The sequence below is a fragment of the Peromyscus leucopus genome, chromosome 16_21 (assembly GCF_004664715.2).
Source record: "Peromyscus leucopus breed LL Stock chromosome 16_21, UCI_PerLeu_2.1, whole genome shotgun sequence".
NCBI classification, from domain to species: Eukaryota; Metazoa; Chordata; class Mammalia; order Rodentia; family Cricetidae; genus Peromyscus; species Peromyscus leucopus.
In genome coordinates, this window is record NC_051084.1 from 14,420,126 (window position 1) to 14,438,087 (window position 17,962).

A 17,962-nucleotide genomic window follows, 5' to 3' on the forward strand; every position below is an offset into this window, starting at 1 on the left:
GGTCCAGCCCACTGTGGGTGGCACCACCTCTAGGCAGGTGGGCCTGGGTTGTATAAGAAGGTAGCTGAGCAAGCAGGAGGGAACGAACCAGTAAGTGGTGCACCTCCTGGGTCTCAGGTTTGGTCCCTGCTCAGGCTTTCCATAATCGATGATTGATTACGGTCTGCAACCTGTAAGCCAAGTAAGCCACCCCTTCCCCTGAGTGGCTTTGGCCCCTGCTGTTTTGCCACAGCAACAGAAAAGCAAAACACAACACTCACCATGCTGTGTGGTGGGTTTTATACCTGAGCCTTTGATCAGGATCCTTGTAAGTTTGACCTGTTACACCCCACAGTGCTGGGATATCTCCTGCAGAATGCAGGTGTTGTTGATGTATGTCGGTGACTTTTCTGCCACTATGACAAAATATCCAAGGCCGCAGCTTGGCTCACAGTTACAGAGGTTTTAGTCCATGGGTAACTGGCTCTGCCACTTTGAGGCCTCTATCAGCATTACCTGTAGGTGGAGTTTTATGTCCCACCAGTCAGTTCCCAAATAACCACACAGAGACTTAATATTAATTATAAATGCTCAGCCAATAGCTTAGGCTTGTTTTTTAGCTAGCACTTGTAACTTAAATGAACCCATTTCTAATTATGTGTTGCCCAAAGGCTCATTTACCTCGTGTATGTACTTCCCATCCTGCTCACTCTGTGCTGCATGGCATCTCCTCAGGCTCCACCCATCTTCTCCCCAGCATTCTCTCTGCCCTGAAAATCCTGCCTAGCCACCCGCCAATCAGCTTTTAACTAACAATGAGAGTGACACGTCTTCACAGTGTACAGAAAAATTATTTCACAGCAATTACCAGAACCCTGGTCATAAGGTCTGCCTCTGGGTGTGAACATTTATTTGGATTAAGAACAAAAACATAGAGTATATACAGAGAAATGGAAAAATTAATTCACATTTTTATCCTGAACTGTGGAGAAAGAAATTCTCAATTTCTCTGCATTTGTTCCACAATAATGTTACCATCTATAGAAAAGATAAGGAAATCTGAACGTGTAGATTTGTCTTGGGTCCATGTTACTAGAGCTGAAAGATGAGTCTTTATCTGGAGAGAGTCCCAGCTCTGGCACCAGGACTTCAGAACATGACCTGTCCTCACCTAGCATAGAATGTGCTAGAGAAATTCAAATCCTCATGGCCCTCTCCATTACATCTGCATGTCATGTCATGGTGGGAATGAGTTACAGAGTTTCCGAGTCTGCTGAGGCAAGGGAGCTGGTGTCCATCACCTGCATTTCAGGGGAGAACAAGGGCAGAGAGAGCAGGATGGCCCCTAGTGGAGAGAAGGAATGGCTTTGGCCTTGGGCTCCTGAAGCAGGTGGTTGCATAATGGCCAGGGTGCATATCTGGGCCTTCTTGGTTGGTCCTAGTTTAAAATGGGGATCAAAATGAGGAATGTTGCCTGCTATTAATCAGGTCTTGGCTATTTTGGTGGTTACAATGGTTATTGTTTGGCCTCTTGGGTTTTTGGAGAGAGAGAGCAGATGGCATCCCCCAAGCCTGGCTTAGAGACAGCAGCTGATTCGTTGATGCGGATGTTGTCAGTTTTGTTTGTTTTTGAGACAGGGGGACCAAGCTGGCCAAAGCTTGCTCTGCCATTGTCCTTGAACTCCCCGTCTTTCTGCTCCCCTCCTCCAAACTCTGATTACCACCCTGCATCACCATGCCTGACTCAGTGTTCTGGTTTGGTACACCGTCTGGCCATTGTCCACTTCTATACCCAGCCGCTTATGTGGTTTTGCAAATTATAATTTGTATTAGCTCAAGATATTTTACAGCTCTCTTTTTTGCTTTTGGGATGTAATACTTTAAACAATGATAACACAATCATCTTATATCATATAAGTCCTACTAATATAAGTTCATCTAAAAGTTTGATGTAAATGGGAAGAAAGTAGATTGTAAAGCAAGCATCATTTGATGGAAACATTAATGACTGAGGCTACATTAGACTCTGGGCTCCCATTGCAGGCTTTACTTTGAAGCATCCTCAGGAAACAACCTACCCTCCAGCCTCAGTTTCCCATTCTGTAAACTAGAGATAATAAGCTTGTAGAGGGTGAGAGATGATGCCTGATTAATGTGTTATTTGTTGGAACAGCTAGGTAATGAGAGCAATAAAGACAGACAAAGATTCTCACAGCAGCGGCTGCCCCCTCTCACTCTAGGGAGCCCACTCACTGTGCGGCAGGGCTGTGGAGCCGAGTGAGCACACCTCTGTCAGCCAACGTGATCACCCGTGTGGAGAATCACCCATAGGCTTTCCAGAGCACATACTACAGACCATTCATCAAACAGGGTCTCCTCCAGAAGGCAAAACTCAGCCAAACCCTCAGGCCTGAACCCTGAATGAATAAAGAAGCCGCAAGTAATTAACATACAAGGCCCTAAAATTATAGTTCCTTAGTTCCAGAGATGAAAAGATTATAAACACATATTAGCAGCTTCTCTGGTGAGGAAAAAGTTGGGTGTGGGGAGATTGGGTGAGCAACACCGTGTCTCTATTTGTTGGAGGTTTCCACATTTGTTTCAACTGAGTATGTCATTTCTATAGTGAAAAGTATTTTAAATGTTAGAAGCTGAGAATGGCAATATAATCAAGTATGTGAAAACAAATGTTAGCTTTTTGGACCATAAAAGTGTCAGAAATTCAGGTTTCATATCAGCGCTAACGAGGACAGGGGTAAATACGTGCTAAATTCTGGGGCTCCGCAGGTACTGGGTAAGCGACTGTCTCCTGCGTTATCTTAGAAGCCCTGGCTGTCACTTCATCATTGTACAGATAAGTACAAAGTCGCAGAGAGCTGAGATCACTGGGTTCAGAATGAGCTATCTGATTCAAGAGCGACTTCCACCAAACCCCTGATCTCTGATTTAAGGGCGGCTATAGCTCATTTCGACTGACCTCCATTTGTCTCCCAATCGGGGACCCACTGGCTCTGAGAGTCTTCCACTGAAACTCTTGAAAGTGGCTTAAGCAAACCACATTAAGCCATGGCTGCTCTGTCAAGTCCTGAGCAGTGGGTACCGGCAGAGTGACAGAGTCCTGAGTGTGCTGTTTTATTTTACCTGTAGGAATGAGTCGTCCTCTCAAAGCTTTCCGGTAACTTACAGAAATTTCATTCAACTGCATGTGTAGCAATTATCCACATAATTGACAGAAACGACAGGGACGAAGATGCAGACACCCTGGCAAAAGACCTTGCCTCACTAGAGATCAGGGGCTTGTATCTCTAGCCAGGCAGATAGATCTCTTTCTCATCAGGCCCCTGGAGCGAATTTCCAACATGCACCAGCAGGGGGCGCCCGTCGTGCAGTGTGAAAGGCTTCCCATCAAGCCCCCCGGGCCCCTGCTGTGTCATTATTTCCCCAGCCAGAAGTACCCCCCCCCCCCCCCCCCCCCCGGGGACAGGCCCAGATGGCCAGGCCTGTGATGAGAGAGGAGGGGCCCTCTGGCTCCCTCTGCTCCACTTCCCCGATTGAAACCTTCCTGTCTCTTTACCTGCCTCCCTTTTCACTGGAAAAGAAAAGAAAAAGAAGGAAGGAAGGAAGGAGAAACATCCCCAGTGACCAAGCTCTGCGTGTGTGTGTGTGTGTGTGTGTGTGTGTGTGTGTGTGTGTGTGTGTCTGGGGTGTGTGTGGCCAGGATGTGTGTGTGTGTGTGTGTGTGTGTCCAGGATGTGTGTGTGTCTGGGGTGTGTGTGTGGCCAGGATGTGTGTGTGTGTCTGTCTGTCTGTCTGTCTGTCTGGGGTGTGTGTGGCCAGGATGTGTGTGTGTGTGTGTGTGTGTGTGTGTGTGTGTGTCTGGGGTGTGTGTGGCCAGGATGGATGTGTGTGTGTGTGTGTGTGTGTGTGTGTGTGTGTGTGTCTGGGGTGTGTGTGGCCAGGATGGATGTGTGTGTGTGTGTGTGTGTGTGTGTGTGTGTGTGTGTGTGTCTGGGGTGTGTGTGGCCAGGATGGATGTGTGTGTGTGTGTGTGTGTGTGTGTGTGTGTGTGTGTGTGTGTGCTGGTGAGAGCACCGTGTCTTTCTGGATGAGATTGCCAAGGAAACTGGCCATGAAACCACCTACCAGGGCTCTACCTCTGTAGCTCCCACAGCCTTTCAGGCCCACCTCCCAACCAGAGGCTCTGTCTGCCTGTCAGTTGCCATGGCGATGGGCCAAGGCCTGAATGTGCCCCTTCTGGGCTCTCACGTGGAGAAAGGGCCTTAAGAACGGCAGGAGGTCAGGAAAATGCAACTGCTCCAACAAAGAGCAGGTTTTCAGCCAAGTCGCTTCAACTCTGCCCTAAGTACAGAAGTGCACAGCTGCTTTCTGATGGCCGCCGTGGTCCTGTGAAGGTAACGATGTGCGGAGCTGTGCCTCACCGCATGCTAACCATGTAGTGACAGAAAATTCTATTGTAAAACGTGGTTTCTATAGCACCACGCATTGGGCCTGTAGCAGGAATCCGGTCCAGGGTTGAGTCTCCCTGAAGTCTGTTTAGGAAATGGTAAAATGAGGACAGTGGTGTCACCGCCCCCTGGGCCGCCCCAAAGCCTGAAAGAGACGCTTGTCATGAGCACAACACCGTGCCGAGCGCACAGCCAACCTGGCGTAGGTAGCACCCATTATTAATGACGCTGGTGTTACTGGCTGTGTTTGTTACCCTTCTGTTATGACAAAACACTCCAACCCAGGCAACTTGGAGAAGGAAGCGTTTATCTGGCCAACAGTTCCAGGCGGAAAGAGTCCAGTATGGCAGGGAAGCAAGGTGACAAGCGGCAGGCGGCAGACATGGCGTTGGGCAGGCATGGCAGTGGGAGCAGGCAGCCGAGAGATCACATTTCAACCACCGACACAAAACAGAGAGAGCAAAGGAAGTGTCCCGAGGCTTTTCATCTCAAAGCTGCCTTCAGTGACCACCTAAACCTCCCCAAACAGCGACACTAACTTCAAACACCCAGAACTATGGGGGACATTCCTCATTCAAAACGCCACAGCCACAGTGGTTTTCTTTGTTTGTACTGTGGGATGCACCCCAGGCCCTCACACGTGCACCCTCCCGCCGGGCTGCACCCCAGTGCAGACGGTTGTCCCTCTAACGGTGGGCTGAGGACCTTTGGTCTGTCAAGCGATCTCTGGAGAGCTTTCAAGGCCTTCATTGTTTTCAGTTGGGTTCCTTCTATGCCAAAGATCATTGGGCCAGGTAACTGTGACCATCGGGGTAGACTGTGATGAGCAGACTGTCGTCTCTGCTCATGCTCATTAGCACCAAGATTCATACGGGTAAGAGGCTGAGGTTTCTAGAAAAACATGGGCATGGACATTTTAGCCGTTTGGGGGTTAGATTTCTTCACGTTGGCAACAGTGTTAAGCATATGGAAACAATGGAGTGATAACCAAATCTCACTGCCTTTCCTCTCCCTCTCTCTTTCCCCCTGAGGCATATGGTTTAATGGCATTAAAATGCAGCTGTAGTTGTCAGGAGAGAAATACAAATTCTCTTCTACCCAGGAAGTAAGAGTGTACAGTAATGCCCAAACCTGGGGACAAACATCTTGGCTGGAGTCAGCCAGGGGAGAGGCAGGAGATGGCAGGTACCCTTGAATTCCACACCAGGCAACAGCTGGGCCACACGCCACGCGGCGGGTGCCTGGCATGTAGGAACTAATCAACTCACATTTGTCAAACAGAATTCTAGATATTTCCTGACAAAACTATACCTACCGCAACTCTTTAGAAAAGAGCAAGAGCCAGGCATATCAATGTTTCATTTTCTCTTTTCCCAGCTTGTGGTCTTGTTTTCTTATGTCAGGCTCATTTTCCACGAGCTTGCTCAGTTACTTAACTGCATCAGAGTATCTGTTGAATGCTAGACCAGGGATAAGAGGAAATGAGAAAGAAATCAGAGCTTCGCGTGGCAGTCTCTGCAGTAATTCGCACCCTTAAAGCATTACCAACCCCCGTGCTTTATGGCTGTGGGTTACTCTTTCGCTTCAAAATGAGCGTGCCACTTACTAGCTGGATATTGGTTCTGCTTTTGATGTTGCTGGCAGGGATATGGGGGGAGTGTGTGTGTGTGTGTGTGTGTGTGTGTGTGTGTGTGTGTGTGTGTGTTGCTGAACACAGAACTCAAGCAATCTTCCACTGAGCCACACCCCCCAGCCCTGGTTCTTCTGATACCACATATAAATAACCTTACTGTGGCCTATGGTGGTGGCGTGAAGTCATGTGGTACATATGGCTGTCTCCTCCAGAGCCTAAGAATAGATTAGGTTCTCTGACAGAGGGCCAACAACAAACTAAGAGGCTGGTTTATTATTTGCCCAGAATAACTCCCCTCCCCAGCCCTCAGGAAGGTCGTGAGAATTGAACAAGATACCGAGGATCAAAATACTCCAGAGTTTCTACAGAAACTGAATGTGTTTTTATAAAGATGTGACACATACACATGGACCAGGCGTTAAGTTCTTGTATTTGTGTACTGTTTGGTGTAGACAAAGGAGTGGATGTTCACTGATCACAGGACGGGGAGAATTCAAGTCGGTATTGATCAGGAAGCTGCCTCCCTGCTAGCTGGCTTTCATCGTACTGATAGGTGTTATACAGGTTGCTGGGGATGGGGGGGGAGGGGGGCCATCAATAGTCTCATGGCTGTGAACCCTATGGAGTGTGGTAATGACCAGTGTGGCAAGATATACACATGGATGTAATAGTGGCGTGACCGTTGTGGGGGTAACCAACTGATTTCTGATCGGAGTTAAGGCCCACACTCTACCACTCCACGGGAGGAAATGCATGCTGCTCTAAATCTGACCAAGAATCCATAGTTAGAGCGCTCACAGGCCCCAGGGGTGAGCTATGACTATTATTCTTTTTTTTTTTAATACATACTTTTTTTTAAAGATTGATTTATTTATTATGTATACAGCATGAATGACTGCAGGCCAGAAGACGGCACCAGATCTCATTACAGATGGTTGTGAGCCACCATGTGGTTGCTGGGAATTGAACTCAGGACCTCTGGAAGAGCAGTCAGTGCTCTTAACCACTGAGCCATCTCTCCAGCCCTATGACTATTATTCTACATGGAAATTGAATTTAAAATGTGGGAGGAAAAAAAAGATGCTCCTGTATGCCAATGACAGAGCAAAGCAATGCAGTAGCCACTTGTGAACCCATCGTGCCGGTGGATGAGCTAGTGTGCGCGTTCACGGGAGTGTCTGAATTCGAGTCCTGGCTTCCTCTCAAGTTCAGGCTCCAGAACCCAGGCTTGTAGACGTGGGAGTTGAGGGGCCAGTGGCGAGGAATACGTGAGGCTTGTCAGTTTCTTCTCCCATTGCTGTGAGGAAACATCAGACCCAAGCAATTGGGTGGAAGAAGGGGTCTGGGGCTTACGGTTTAGAAGAGGAGGAGTCCTCATGAGAGAAAAACACAGCAGTGGGAGCCGGTGCTGGGGTCACGTGTCTGCAGTGAAGTGCTCAGCTGGCCTCTCCCCCCCTTTATTCTGTCTGGGACCCCAGCCCATGGGGTGATGCCTCTCATCCACATACCGGCTGGGTCTTCTCTCCTCATTTAATTCTGTCTGGAAACACCCGCACAGCCCAGGGGCATGTCCTAGATGATTCCAAACCCAGTCAGGCTGACAGAGATGAACTATCCCAGACAGGTGCTAAACACCGTTACTACATCGGCCCCTGGGATGGCAAGGCCCATCCCCACTCCTACCAGGGAGTGTGAGTCACTGCTCAGGGGCTGCCTGGAGGTCATTGTCCCTTCTTTGCTGGTCTAATAGGTAAGAAGGCATCTCATAGTGATTGTGGTTTGTATCTTAGTTACTTTTCTGTTGCCATGGCAAAAAAAAAAAAATTTAAATTAAAAATGACCAAGCATTTGCTGTGGGGGATCACAGTTCCAGAGGGTTGGACTCTGTGAGCATCCTGGCCGGGAGTATGTCACTGGAGTAGGAAGCAGCAATTTACATCTGGTCCATAAGCATAAGGTAAAGAGAGCTAACTGCGAATGGTATGGGCTTTAAAATGCCCTCAGTGTGACATGGTAAAAGCTGGTGTGGGCACAGCTGTGATTAGCAGTGTGTGTGTGTGTGTGTGTGTGTGTGTGTGTGTGTGTGTGTGTGTGTGGTGGAGATAAATATGGATGCTGGCCTCCTTGGCCTGGCTCACTGGTGGATAGGCCCCAAAGGAGAGTGGCCTTGAGGGGTTTGGATTTATTGGTTTGGGTTTGTTTTGCTTTGCTTTTGAGGCAAGGGTCTACGTTGTAGCCCAAGCTGACCTCAAACTTGTGGCCGTTTTTCCTGCCTCCGCTTTCCTGATGGCTGGGATGATAGATGTGAGTCCTCGGACAGAAGTTCATTCATTCGTCTCGGGAGGCTGGCTAAGAGATGATGTGTTGTAACTGTGCAAAGAACCAAACTTTCACAGGACGTATTGAAGGTGGTGGTGGGAGTCTCACACTCTATTTCCTGGAAATTTTAATAACATAAGCTGATGAAAGAGACTTTAGAATTCCCCTCCCCCACCGCCATCCCAGTTAGTCACACGTGTCCTGGGCTCATCACGCATACCTGTTTCCCAGTCATTAGGATGGCCATAAGCATTTAAAGCTGATTCACTGTTGCCATAGAAACCTGGTAGTATTCAGTCAACAGCGAGGGCTTCTCGAGCTTCTAGAGTGGCCCAGGCACAGTGCTAGATGAGGATTCACATATGAACAGAACAAGTAAGAAACAGTGTCTTCAAGCACCTCCCTTCATCCACCTGGGCCTCAGTCTCATGAGCACAGAGTAGAGCGGCCTCCACGGGGTCCCAGGAAGCTTGGGGTCAAGGTTTGAGTTGGAGACACATTCAGATCCCAAATCTTGTGCCGCCTCCTCTGCTGGGCTACCACACGCTGGAATCACAAAGCAATGTTCAGAAAGGATGCCTTGAAAGCAAGAGATTGCATTTGGGTTTTTTTTTTGGTTTTGGGTTTTGTTTTGTTTTGGTTTATTTTATTTTTTTTTTTGTTTACTTGTTTGTTTGTTTTTGGTTAGTTGGTGGTGGTTTTTTTTAGTTTTCCAAGACAAAGTTTCTCTGTATATCTTTGGAGCCTGTTCTGGAACTCACTCTGTAGACCAGGCTGGCCTCGAACTCACAGAGATCCGCCTGGCTCTGCCTCCCAATGCTGGGATTAAAGGCGTGCGCCACCACCGTCCGGCCGAGATTGCATTTGTTATGGAGTTAAGACAAGTCTGTTCTTAGAGAAGGTTTCAGTTGAAGGGTTAAAAGGGGCTAAGGAGGGAAGGCTCTTGGTTGCAGAAGTTGAAGCAATAAGCAACGTGGGAAGGAACGGTTGCCCAGATGAGCGCGAGGCCCAAACCCTCCCATGACCACTGCGATTGCAGAGGATGATGTGCCGGCCAGTGAGACCAATGATGACACACTATGGAGTAGGTTAGTGTCAGCGGCTAGAACACAGGACTTCCTCTGAAATCTCCTTTTCCCGGATCCCTCTTAGGCTGGAAGTCCTAGTGAGACCACGTGGGTCGGAGGAAGAAGATATGAGTCATTGTGCGTTCCCATCAACACATTAGCATGCTGTGTGCAGTAAAAGGACTCTATTCCGCACAAGTCATCACATACAGGCCCAGAGGGAACTTCCAAAGCACAACCTCTGGATGTGAGCCGCATGGCTTACCAAACCACAGCTGAGGGTTATTGATCCTTTTGGGGGCATCTTATAAAAACTGTCCAATTTGCTTGTCACATGTATCTGCACCAGCTCTGTGGCGGGAATGACTCTGTAGGGGTCAGTTTTCTATCCCCATGTGTCTGGCCTCATTCTAACTATAATCTTAAAAAACGTAGGGAAACCTACAGTAGATGGGTGCTGCCACAGGCTAGCCCTGGAGTAGAGCTCAGCTGCAGAGGAGAATGTCATCAGGAGCTGTGCAATTCAGGCCCCCGAATTTGATTCCAGGCTTTATACAAGTCCTGCTCCATTTAGGATCTAGGGTCCCCTGACCCACTTCTCTCTGTGACTACTTCCCATACTCTACAGTTAGAAGAATAATAAAGATTAAAGACACTGCCAAGGAGTCTTAGAAGCAAGAATGTTTGCCCAACCTATCTTCTACGGGTCACTTTAAAAAAGTTTGTTTGTTTGTTTTGAGACAGGGTTTCTCTGGGTAGCCTTGGCTGTCCCAGAACTTGCTCTGTAGACCAGGCTGACCTCAAACTTTTAGAGATCCACTGCCTCTGCCTCCCAGTGCTGGGACAAAGTCATTCTTATAAATGCATGTTTGACGCGAAGAATGGTGGCATATGCCTTTAATCCCAGCCTCTCTGTGAGTTCGAGGCCAACCTGATCTACAAAGAGAATTCCAGGACAGCCAGGGCTGTTACACAGAGGAAACTCTATCTCAGGAAAATAGATAATAGATGGATGGATGGATAGACAGACAGACAGACAGACAGACAGACAGACAGACAGATAGATAGATGCAAGGTTGAGTACCAACTAGTTCAAAATCCTGGTGAAGCTCTTCTCTCTAAACTATACCCCGAATTCAAGTATTAGTCCCTACAGTGCCATCACTAAAAACCCACTGCCTTGGGCAAACACAAACTCCTTTATTTCCTTCCCCCTCTCTGTCTTTTCATTACTGTTTCCTTTCCATTTGATTAAAAATGACTCCTAGGGCTAGAATGTAGCTCAGTGGCAGAGCATGCACCTGCCACGTGCAAGGCTCTGGGTTTGAGGAGGGAGGAGGGAGCAGGGGGAGCCAGTCATAGTGGGGTACACCTGCAATCCTAGCACTCAGGAACCAAGGCAAGAAGACCATGGATCACAAATCAGTCTTACTTCATGGGGGGCACATGCAATCCTTTATCATAGTCTCAAGCATGAAACCTGCCATCCTTGTGGCCACAATCACAAATTTCCATTTCAGAATACAGAAAGATTTATTTTGAAGTTTTACACACACATCCCTCCTCACTACATTCAAATGCTTCTTATAATCACATAAAAGATCAATATAAAATATGTATTGTGAAACATTAACTTACTCTTTTTTTTTTCCGAGACAGGGTTTCTCCGTGTAGCTTTGTGCCTGTTCTGGATCTCGCTCCATAGACCAGGCTGGCCTCGAACTCACAAAGATCCGCCTGCCTCTGCCTCCCGAGTGCTGGGATTAGAGGAGTGCGCCACCACTGCCCGGCTCTAACTTCTAAGATTGACATTTTCAGCAAATATTCTACATAAACCACCAGACTCCCCCTGGCTGACTCCAGTATCTGTGCAAAGACTGCCATTTTGGTTTTTTTGTAAGGAAAAAAAATCAGCCGGGTGGTAGTGGCGCAGGCCTTTAATCCCAGCACTCGGGAGGCAGAGGCAGGCAGAACTTTGTGAGTTCGAGGCCAACCTGGTCTACAGAGCGAGATCCAGAACAAGCACAAAGCTACACAGAGAAACCCTGTCTCGAAAAAACAAAAAACAAAAAACAAAAAAAAAAAAAAGAAAAAGAAAAAAATATCTCTGACAGTCACACTGTGAGACTTAGAGGCTTTCTGATCTAGGACTCCCTCCTGCGCCCCCTAGGAGCTGGAGGTAGACTGGCGTCACTAGGACTTGGGCATTTTATACAGCACCCTCAAATAACAGCGACGTATTTGAAGCAACAATCCCCAAAGTCCGAGCTCACTCAAGAACCCCGGACTCAGAAAAGTCCTAACACCCTAGTGTAAAAAAGTCACATTCTTGGGAACTGAAAAACTACCTGGAAGCTTTGGCATGAGGTCCTTCCACTGTGCAAAGGCCTCTGGGCCCCGTCTTCACCTCCTCGGGGGTGAAGGGCCTTTGAAGGCTGCCAATCAAAAAATGGGGAGCTCAGATGTTGCGGGGGGGGGGCAGTTTGGCACAGCTACAAAGATGGAACACGGGCAGAAGAGCAAGGGACTCTTGCACAAGCTTGGTGATCGAAGGCCTGAAGAGAAAAAAGTGATGGGCGACGACGACCTGAGAAGATGGAGGAGTCCACCTGAGTTGCTATGGTGCTCACAAAGAATGGAGAGTTAGGGAGAGGAGAGGAGACATCTAGCCCAGGGGAAGAGGGTAGACCAGCCAGAATTCCCGGGCCACTTCCCTTGTGAGGTGTGTGAGACAGCAAGGTGCGGGGGGGCCCAAACAGCGAGTCAACTTTGCTTCAGGGGTACAGAACACTTCCCAAGAGCCCGTAGGTAAAGAATGGCGTGGCCCTACCCAACTCAGCAAATTGAGGGGCCCCCAGGGTAAAGCTGCAGACTTTCTGCACACCAGCCAGCCTGAAGAGGGCGCTGCAGGGTGCTGCCTTGGGGGCCCAAGCTCGGTCCATACACTCGACTTTCACAGCGAGGATTCAAGTTGGCTTAAGCGTGCTTTTACCCAGATGCCTGGCTGTTCCTGGAAAGTTGGTTTGGTTTCCTGCCTGAGAGCCGGGGCTAAGCAGGAGGGCTGGTCTTGGATGCCAGGCCAGGCTGTCAGCGGGAGGTATGAGGCAGGTGCCCTTTGGAAATCGGCCCTCCCGGACTTCCAGGTCAATTCTTGGCAGGAGGTGAGGGGTTTGGAAGATAATTATCCGGGGGTGAAAAGGGAGCTGTGTGCTAAGGCGCCTCCCCCATGACCCGGATGCTGACAAACCATGCAAGCCGTTTGTCTTACAGGCACAGGTGCGGTAAGAGTCTGCTCCATGTGTAGCACGCCAGTGTTCGTGATTCTGACACTTGACAAAATGTGGTAGGCCGAGAGAGGCCGTCTTCAGTCCAGGGCTCCGAGGGAGCAAACCTTTCGCGCAAAACTTGTCCATTTTGATGGCATTATTAAGGTCTGCCTTGGGGACAAAAGCCTGGTGGTACCGAAGGCGCTCAAGGAGCCGGCACTTGGCTGCTGGGCATCATGCCAGTAAGAGCCCAGCGCCCTGCGGGGCCTGGGAGGGCACGACAGGCAGGTGTGGGGGACCCAGGAACAACTAGAGGATGCCCCAGCTGAGCATCCCGGGGCTGTCTGGGTCCCTGGGAGCGCGCGGGACTGGGGTCAAGGGGCGCGCGGGAGAGGGAGGAGCCGTTCCTGGCCGGCGCCCGCAGGGCCGAGAAAGTGAAAGGGCGGCCGCTCCAGGAAGTCGCGAGCAGGAAGCGCGCAGGCGGCGCGGGCTGCGGAGCGCAGGTAGACGCGGGGGCGACCGAGGACCCTCCCCAGCGGCGCGCACCTGCCAGCGGGCCCGCGCCCTGCGCCCTGCGCCCCCGCTCCGGCCTCTCCACCGCTTGTCTCCCTCTGCTGTGGCTAGAGAACCGGGGACCAGCCAAGCGCTAGAGTGGCGTTGGGCGACAGTGCCGGGCGATCCCGACGCTGAGTTCCCGGGGAAGTGGAAGCAGAAGGCTCCCCGAGGCCCGGGGCTGGGATCGCCTAGCTGTGTTGCCCGGTCCCCTCCCAGTCCCGGGCCGTGGTGACAGCTGTGGGGAGCCGGCTGCTGGAGACCCAGCGCTTTGTCTGCAGCCGCGCGTTGGGGACGTGGGCGTGCCCGTAGCCTTCGCCACCGGGCCAGGAGGCTGTACGACCGACCGGGGAGGAGCCGGCTCGCAAAGCCCTTGGGAAAGCTCGCAGGCAGCACCCTGGGTTCTCGGGTTGTTTGTTTGCTAAAGAACTGCTTCCTGGAGCCCGGGCTCGGTGACCAACGTGGTGACAGCTAACCTACTGGCGGTAATAAAAGGTTTAAATCGCCGGAAAGTCCCCTAGGCGCATGCACCAATCTTCCAGCCCTCGGGGTCCACTCTGGGATCTTGGTGACCTGCAGGTAAAGATTTACATTTGAACTGAAGACCCTTCCCCACGTCTAGGTTTGCGCTCCTAAACTGCCTTTTCCTTCTCGTCAGCTATTTCTGCACCTGGCTAGTGGCTGCCTGCCTACCCATCTGCCGGCCCCGGAACTTAAATTGCGTGAAGTTGGGCGAGTTGGTAAATAGATTGGCTTTGCACATTGGTCTCTTTATTCATATCTAGCTAGAGGATATCTGGCAATTCCCTCTCTTGGGGGTCCGGTTTGCACCCTGCGGTCTTGGAAGTATATTTACAAGTTCGGTTCCATGAGCAACACCTGGGATGTGTTGGTTGTTGTGAATGGGCTACGAACGGTGGTGGACAGAATTCTGACTTCTTGTATTTAAACGCAGGGCAAGTGAAAATGACGGTTTCTGTTTATCTCCCACGAGAAATGGAGCCTTTAAAAGCTTACAAAGTGCTTGCTTGGGAAGGTTGTAGTCTGTCTTGGTTTAAAACAAAAACTCATGAAACTTTTGGAGGGGGTGGGTGGTCTGGTTCTCAGGTTTGTCCTTAAGTGTGCCCTAATTTTGACGTGTTGCCTTAGGGTGCTAGGATTTTGTCTGTGTGCTTTAAACCTGGGAAAAACCCTTGAGGCATTACCCTTTCTTTTGCTGACTTCCAGCGGCTTCTGAGTCTCCTTGGAGGGTGGATGGACACTGTTCTGAGTGGCTCAGAGCCCTGGGGCTGGAAGGACAGATGGTAGGTGTGTCTGTCCCTAAGCCCTTGGCCGGGCTCTGTGAGAAGGGCTAGCTACGTGTGCTTCTGAGCCTGGTAGGGGTGCTGTGTCACAGTGCTCTAGCTCCTAACTGTCCTCTCCTCCCTCTCACTGCCTCCTTATCATTTTCTTTAATGGGCTGAAGTTCATTGGGCGCTTCTAAGAGGTGACATTTAAAAACTACTTTCATGTGCTTGGGCTGTATGCCAGAGCCTTTCAGCCAAGCCACGTGCTCCCCTTCTGTGTAGGGATGGGCAGGAGGAAGTGTGCTTGTGCCTAGAAGACGCCCCTAGGCAAATGGAAGGTCTGGGATTTGCCTTGATGTGAAGCCCGTCTAGCTGGGCTAGCCTCATCTCTCAGAGCAGTGGTTCTCAGCCTTCCTAATGCTAAGACCCTTTAAATACGGTTCCTCGTGTCATGGTGACCCCTACCACCACCATAAAGTTATTTTTGTTGCTACTTCATAACTGTAATTTTGCTACTGTTGCAAATCATATTGTAAATATCTGATATGCGACCCCTTTTGGGTTTGCAAGCCACAGGCTGAGTGAGAACCATGGGCTAAGAACCACTGCCTTGGAGTGAAAGCTATGCCTTGGGCTCCAGGAGGGTGTGTCAGTAGCCTTTATGACCTGGGATTTGGAGGGAACAGATTTTGGGCGGTGGTGGTGCACGCCTTTAATCCCAGCACTCGGGAGGCAGAGCTAGTCAGATCTCTGTGAGTTTGAGGCCAGCCTGGTCTACAGAGGAGATCCAGGGACAGGAACCAAACTGCACAGATTTTGGGGATGCTATCCAGACCAGCAAGAAAGGGGCTTTGTTAAGCTGAATTCTCAGCACCCTGAATGTGGAATCACCATCTGTCCATCCTAAGGTACACTTCCTGTGAGAATGGGTAGTGCATGTACACACACACACACACACACCTCAGGGGAATCATTGGCATATAATGGAAAAAGCCAGGGGCTTTTTTCCTGGTAACTCTTTTTTTTAATTAATTTTTTATTTGCATTGGTATTTTGCAGGCATGTGTGTCTGTGTGAAGGTGTCAGATCTGTAATTCCTGGTAACTCTTTATGCTTTGGAGCTTTGCTGTTGGACCAGGTTTTGCTGGATGACAGATTTCACTGGTAGCAGGGGGTGAATATTCAGTATTTTGATGGAGGAAAGAAACTGGACCCTGGCTGTCCACTTTCAAACCTTGTCCAGTTGGAACCAAATCCTTTAATCCGAAGCCATCATCACAGAGGTATTTCATGGGTGCACTGGAAACATACGTAGGGAACAAGTCCAAAGTACTCATTTCAAGCAAACCTTTTTTTGAAAGGTGTCATTTAAATATGGAGATTTGAGCCAAAGTCCTGCAGCTTTTGCTTTAATCTAGAGGCAGGGTCTCCCTTCGAAGCTCTAGCTGCCCTGGTACTCACTAGGTGACCCTGGCTGGCCTCCAACTCAAAATGGTCCTCCTGCCTCAGCCTCTGGAGTGCTGGGATCACAGGCATAAGCCACCAGGCTGGCTCCAACCGAGTTCCTTGCTCTTGTTCTGTGCTACACTATGGGACAGGGAACCCTGCCCTCCCTGAAGCTCACCCACAGAACCACCCCCACCCGTACTAATGGGCTGTCTACTGTATACCAGGTCCTGTGCCAAGGCCTTTCTGAGATCATGTCTGTGTATAACAATGTTGATGCCATCAGACCGTCAACCTCATTTTTTTTTTAGCTGGAGAATTTGGGGGGGAGGGGTGCGGACGGGCTAGTGGCCTGACTCACTGAGGGTCTGTGTAGGGTCAGGACTGAGTGACACTTGCTAAGGCCCCTGGGGGGGGGCCTGGGAAAGGTGGAGCTCTCCTGGCTGAGGTAGAAAGGCCTCCATACCTCCGTGAGGGTTCTGGTTTCTGGGCTAAACTCTCTTCAGGTCGTGTGCATGTGAACTTCGGAGTTTAGGACCCTAAGTGCCCTGCTACTCCACTGCTGAGCTGTGCCCCCAGCCCGGGATATTTGTCTGTTGAAGGCTCATAGGTGGGAAAAGTAGTCCCACTTTGGAAAAATACAGTGCCTTGGGAATGTACGTCCCGAGGCTAGGAGACCCGCCTACCTTATCAGTTCTCTGGCTTTGTTCTATCCCTTCCAGCATTGCCCTTCTTCAGCCCAGCCTTGCAGAGCAAGCTTGATTTCCCAAGCTAATGTCGTCCTGAGCACAGGACGGGGAACCCCAGCGGCAGATGGGAAGTTCATCCCCTCAGTGTTAGGTATGGCAGACTCACCTGCAGAACCACACAGCCCAAGTGACTGACGGTTGATCCCGTCTGCCATTCTGCTCAGGCCCCCAAATCCTCTCTTGCTGAGGCTCACAGGAGGCCTAGTGAGTCGTAACGGAAGGAGCGAGTCCGGTGCCCGCCCCCACCCCATGTGCTAATAATTGTGTACACGACCAAACAGTAGACATCTGCTTTGGGGCGGGGCGGGGCAGCCGTGGCCAATCTCTGGAAGCCCCAAAGGCAGAGATGAGTGCCCACTTCCCTCCAGGAACCATTGGAGCATTCTGTGAGCTCCGCGTGAGCAATCCTCCCCAGGGCATCCACGGCGGGAGCTTCTTCTGGTATCAGACGTGTAGCTTTGATCGGTCGTAGGTGGTCTCTTCCCCATCTGTGGAGCGACTTCTGCCTGCCAGTGTCTCCCGGGTACTGTCGCCAGGTCAGGACCACACAGGTTCTTAATGCCTCTCTTTCTCCCACAGACCTCGGCCGACCCTGATGGAAGGAAGAGGGGGCAGGACCCAGTAGGACACGTCTGCGGTTGCTGCTTTCCAGGCTGTGTGAACCGCGGGGCTGTCAAAAAAACAATCTTAACCTGTTTCCTGGAGCATCTGATTACGGGACTGGAGCTCCGAGGTCAGGACCGACGTAAATGGCTCGACTCCCTGTGGGCATCCGCTTCATCATCGCCTTCTCCAGGGATCAGTGGTAAGCTCCGGTGGTGGGCTGCCCTCTGCAGTGGTGATGTGTGGGGCAGAGGGACAGGGGGCACTGGGTGGCTTTTCCACCCGTATTTCATTATGGAGCGCGGGTGTCGGGCCTTCTCATAGCTGTTGCATGGTGGCTGCTGTTACCTGGAGCCCTCAAGAGTCCTGTGTTTTGGTGGTGACATCGCAGACAGCATTTGGACTCCTCAGGAAGGAAAAACGTACCTTTGCTCATTTCACTTCATTTTTGTGGTGCGTGTGAGGGCTAAACAAGCACCCTGGTGCTGAGCCGAGTCCTCAGTCCTGCTGTCCCCTCTAGGTTGAGTGCCTGGGCACTAGCAAGTTAAGGAGACAGGTGAAGGAGAGAAAAAGGTTTTCATCGCATCTTCACGGAG

General features: G+C 50.4%; 1 protein-coding gene across 4 annotated transcripts in view; it reads left to right on the top strand.

Moving 5' to 3' along the window:
• Slc37a1 (solute carrier family 37 member 1) overlaps nucleotides 1-17,962 on the top strand; it is a 67,779-nt gene that overhangs the window by 1,662 nt on the left and 48,155 nt on the right. The window contains exons 1-2 of one of the 4 annotated variants that reach the window (XM_028885052.2): nucleotides 12,398-13,861; nucleotides 17,343-17,568. In XM_028885052.2, coding sequence (XP_028740885.1) covers nucleotides 17,513-17,568 — 56 coding nt within the window. In that variant the 5' untranslated portion in view covers nucleotides 12,398-13,861; nucleotides 17,343-17,512. The other 3 variants (XM_028885057.2, XM_028885054.2, XM_028885053.2) reach the window with 3 other exon arrangements.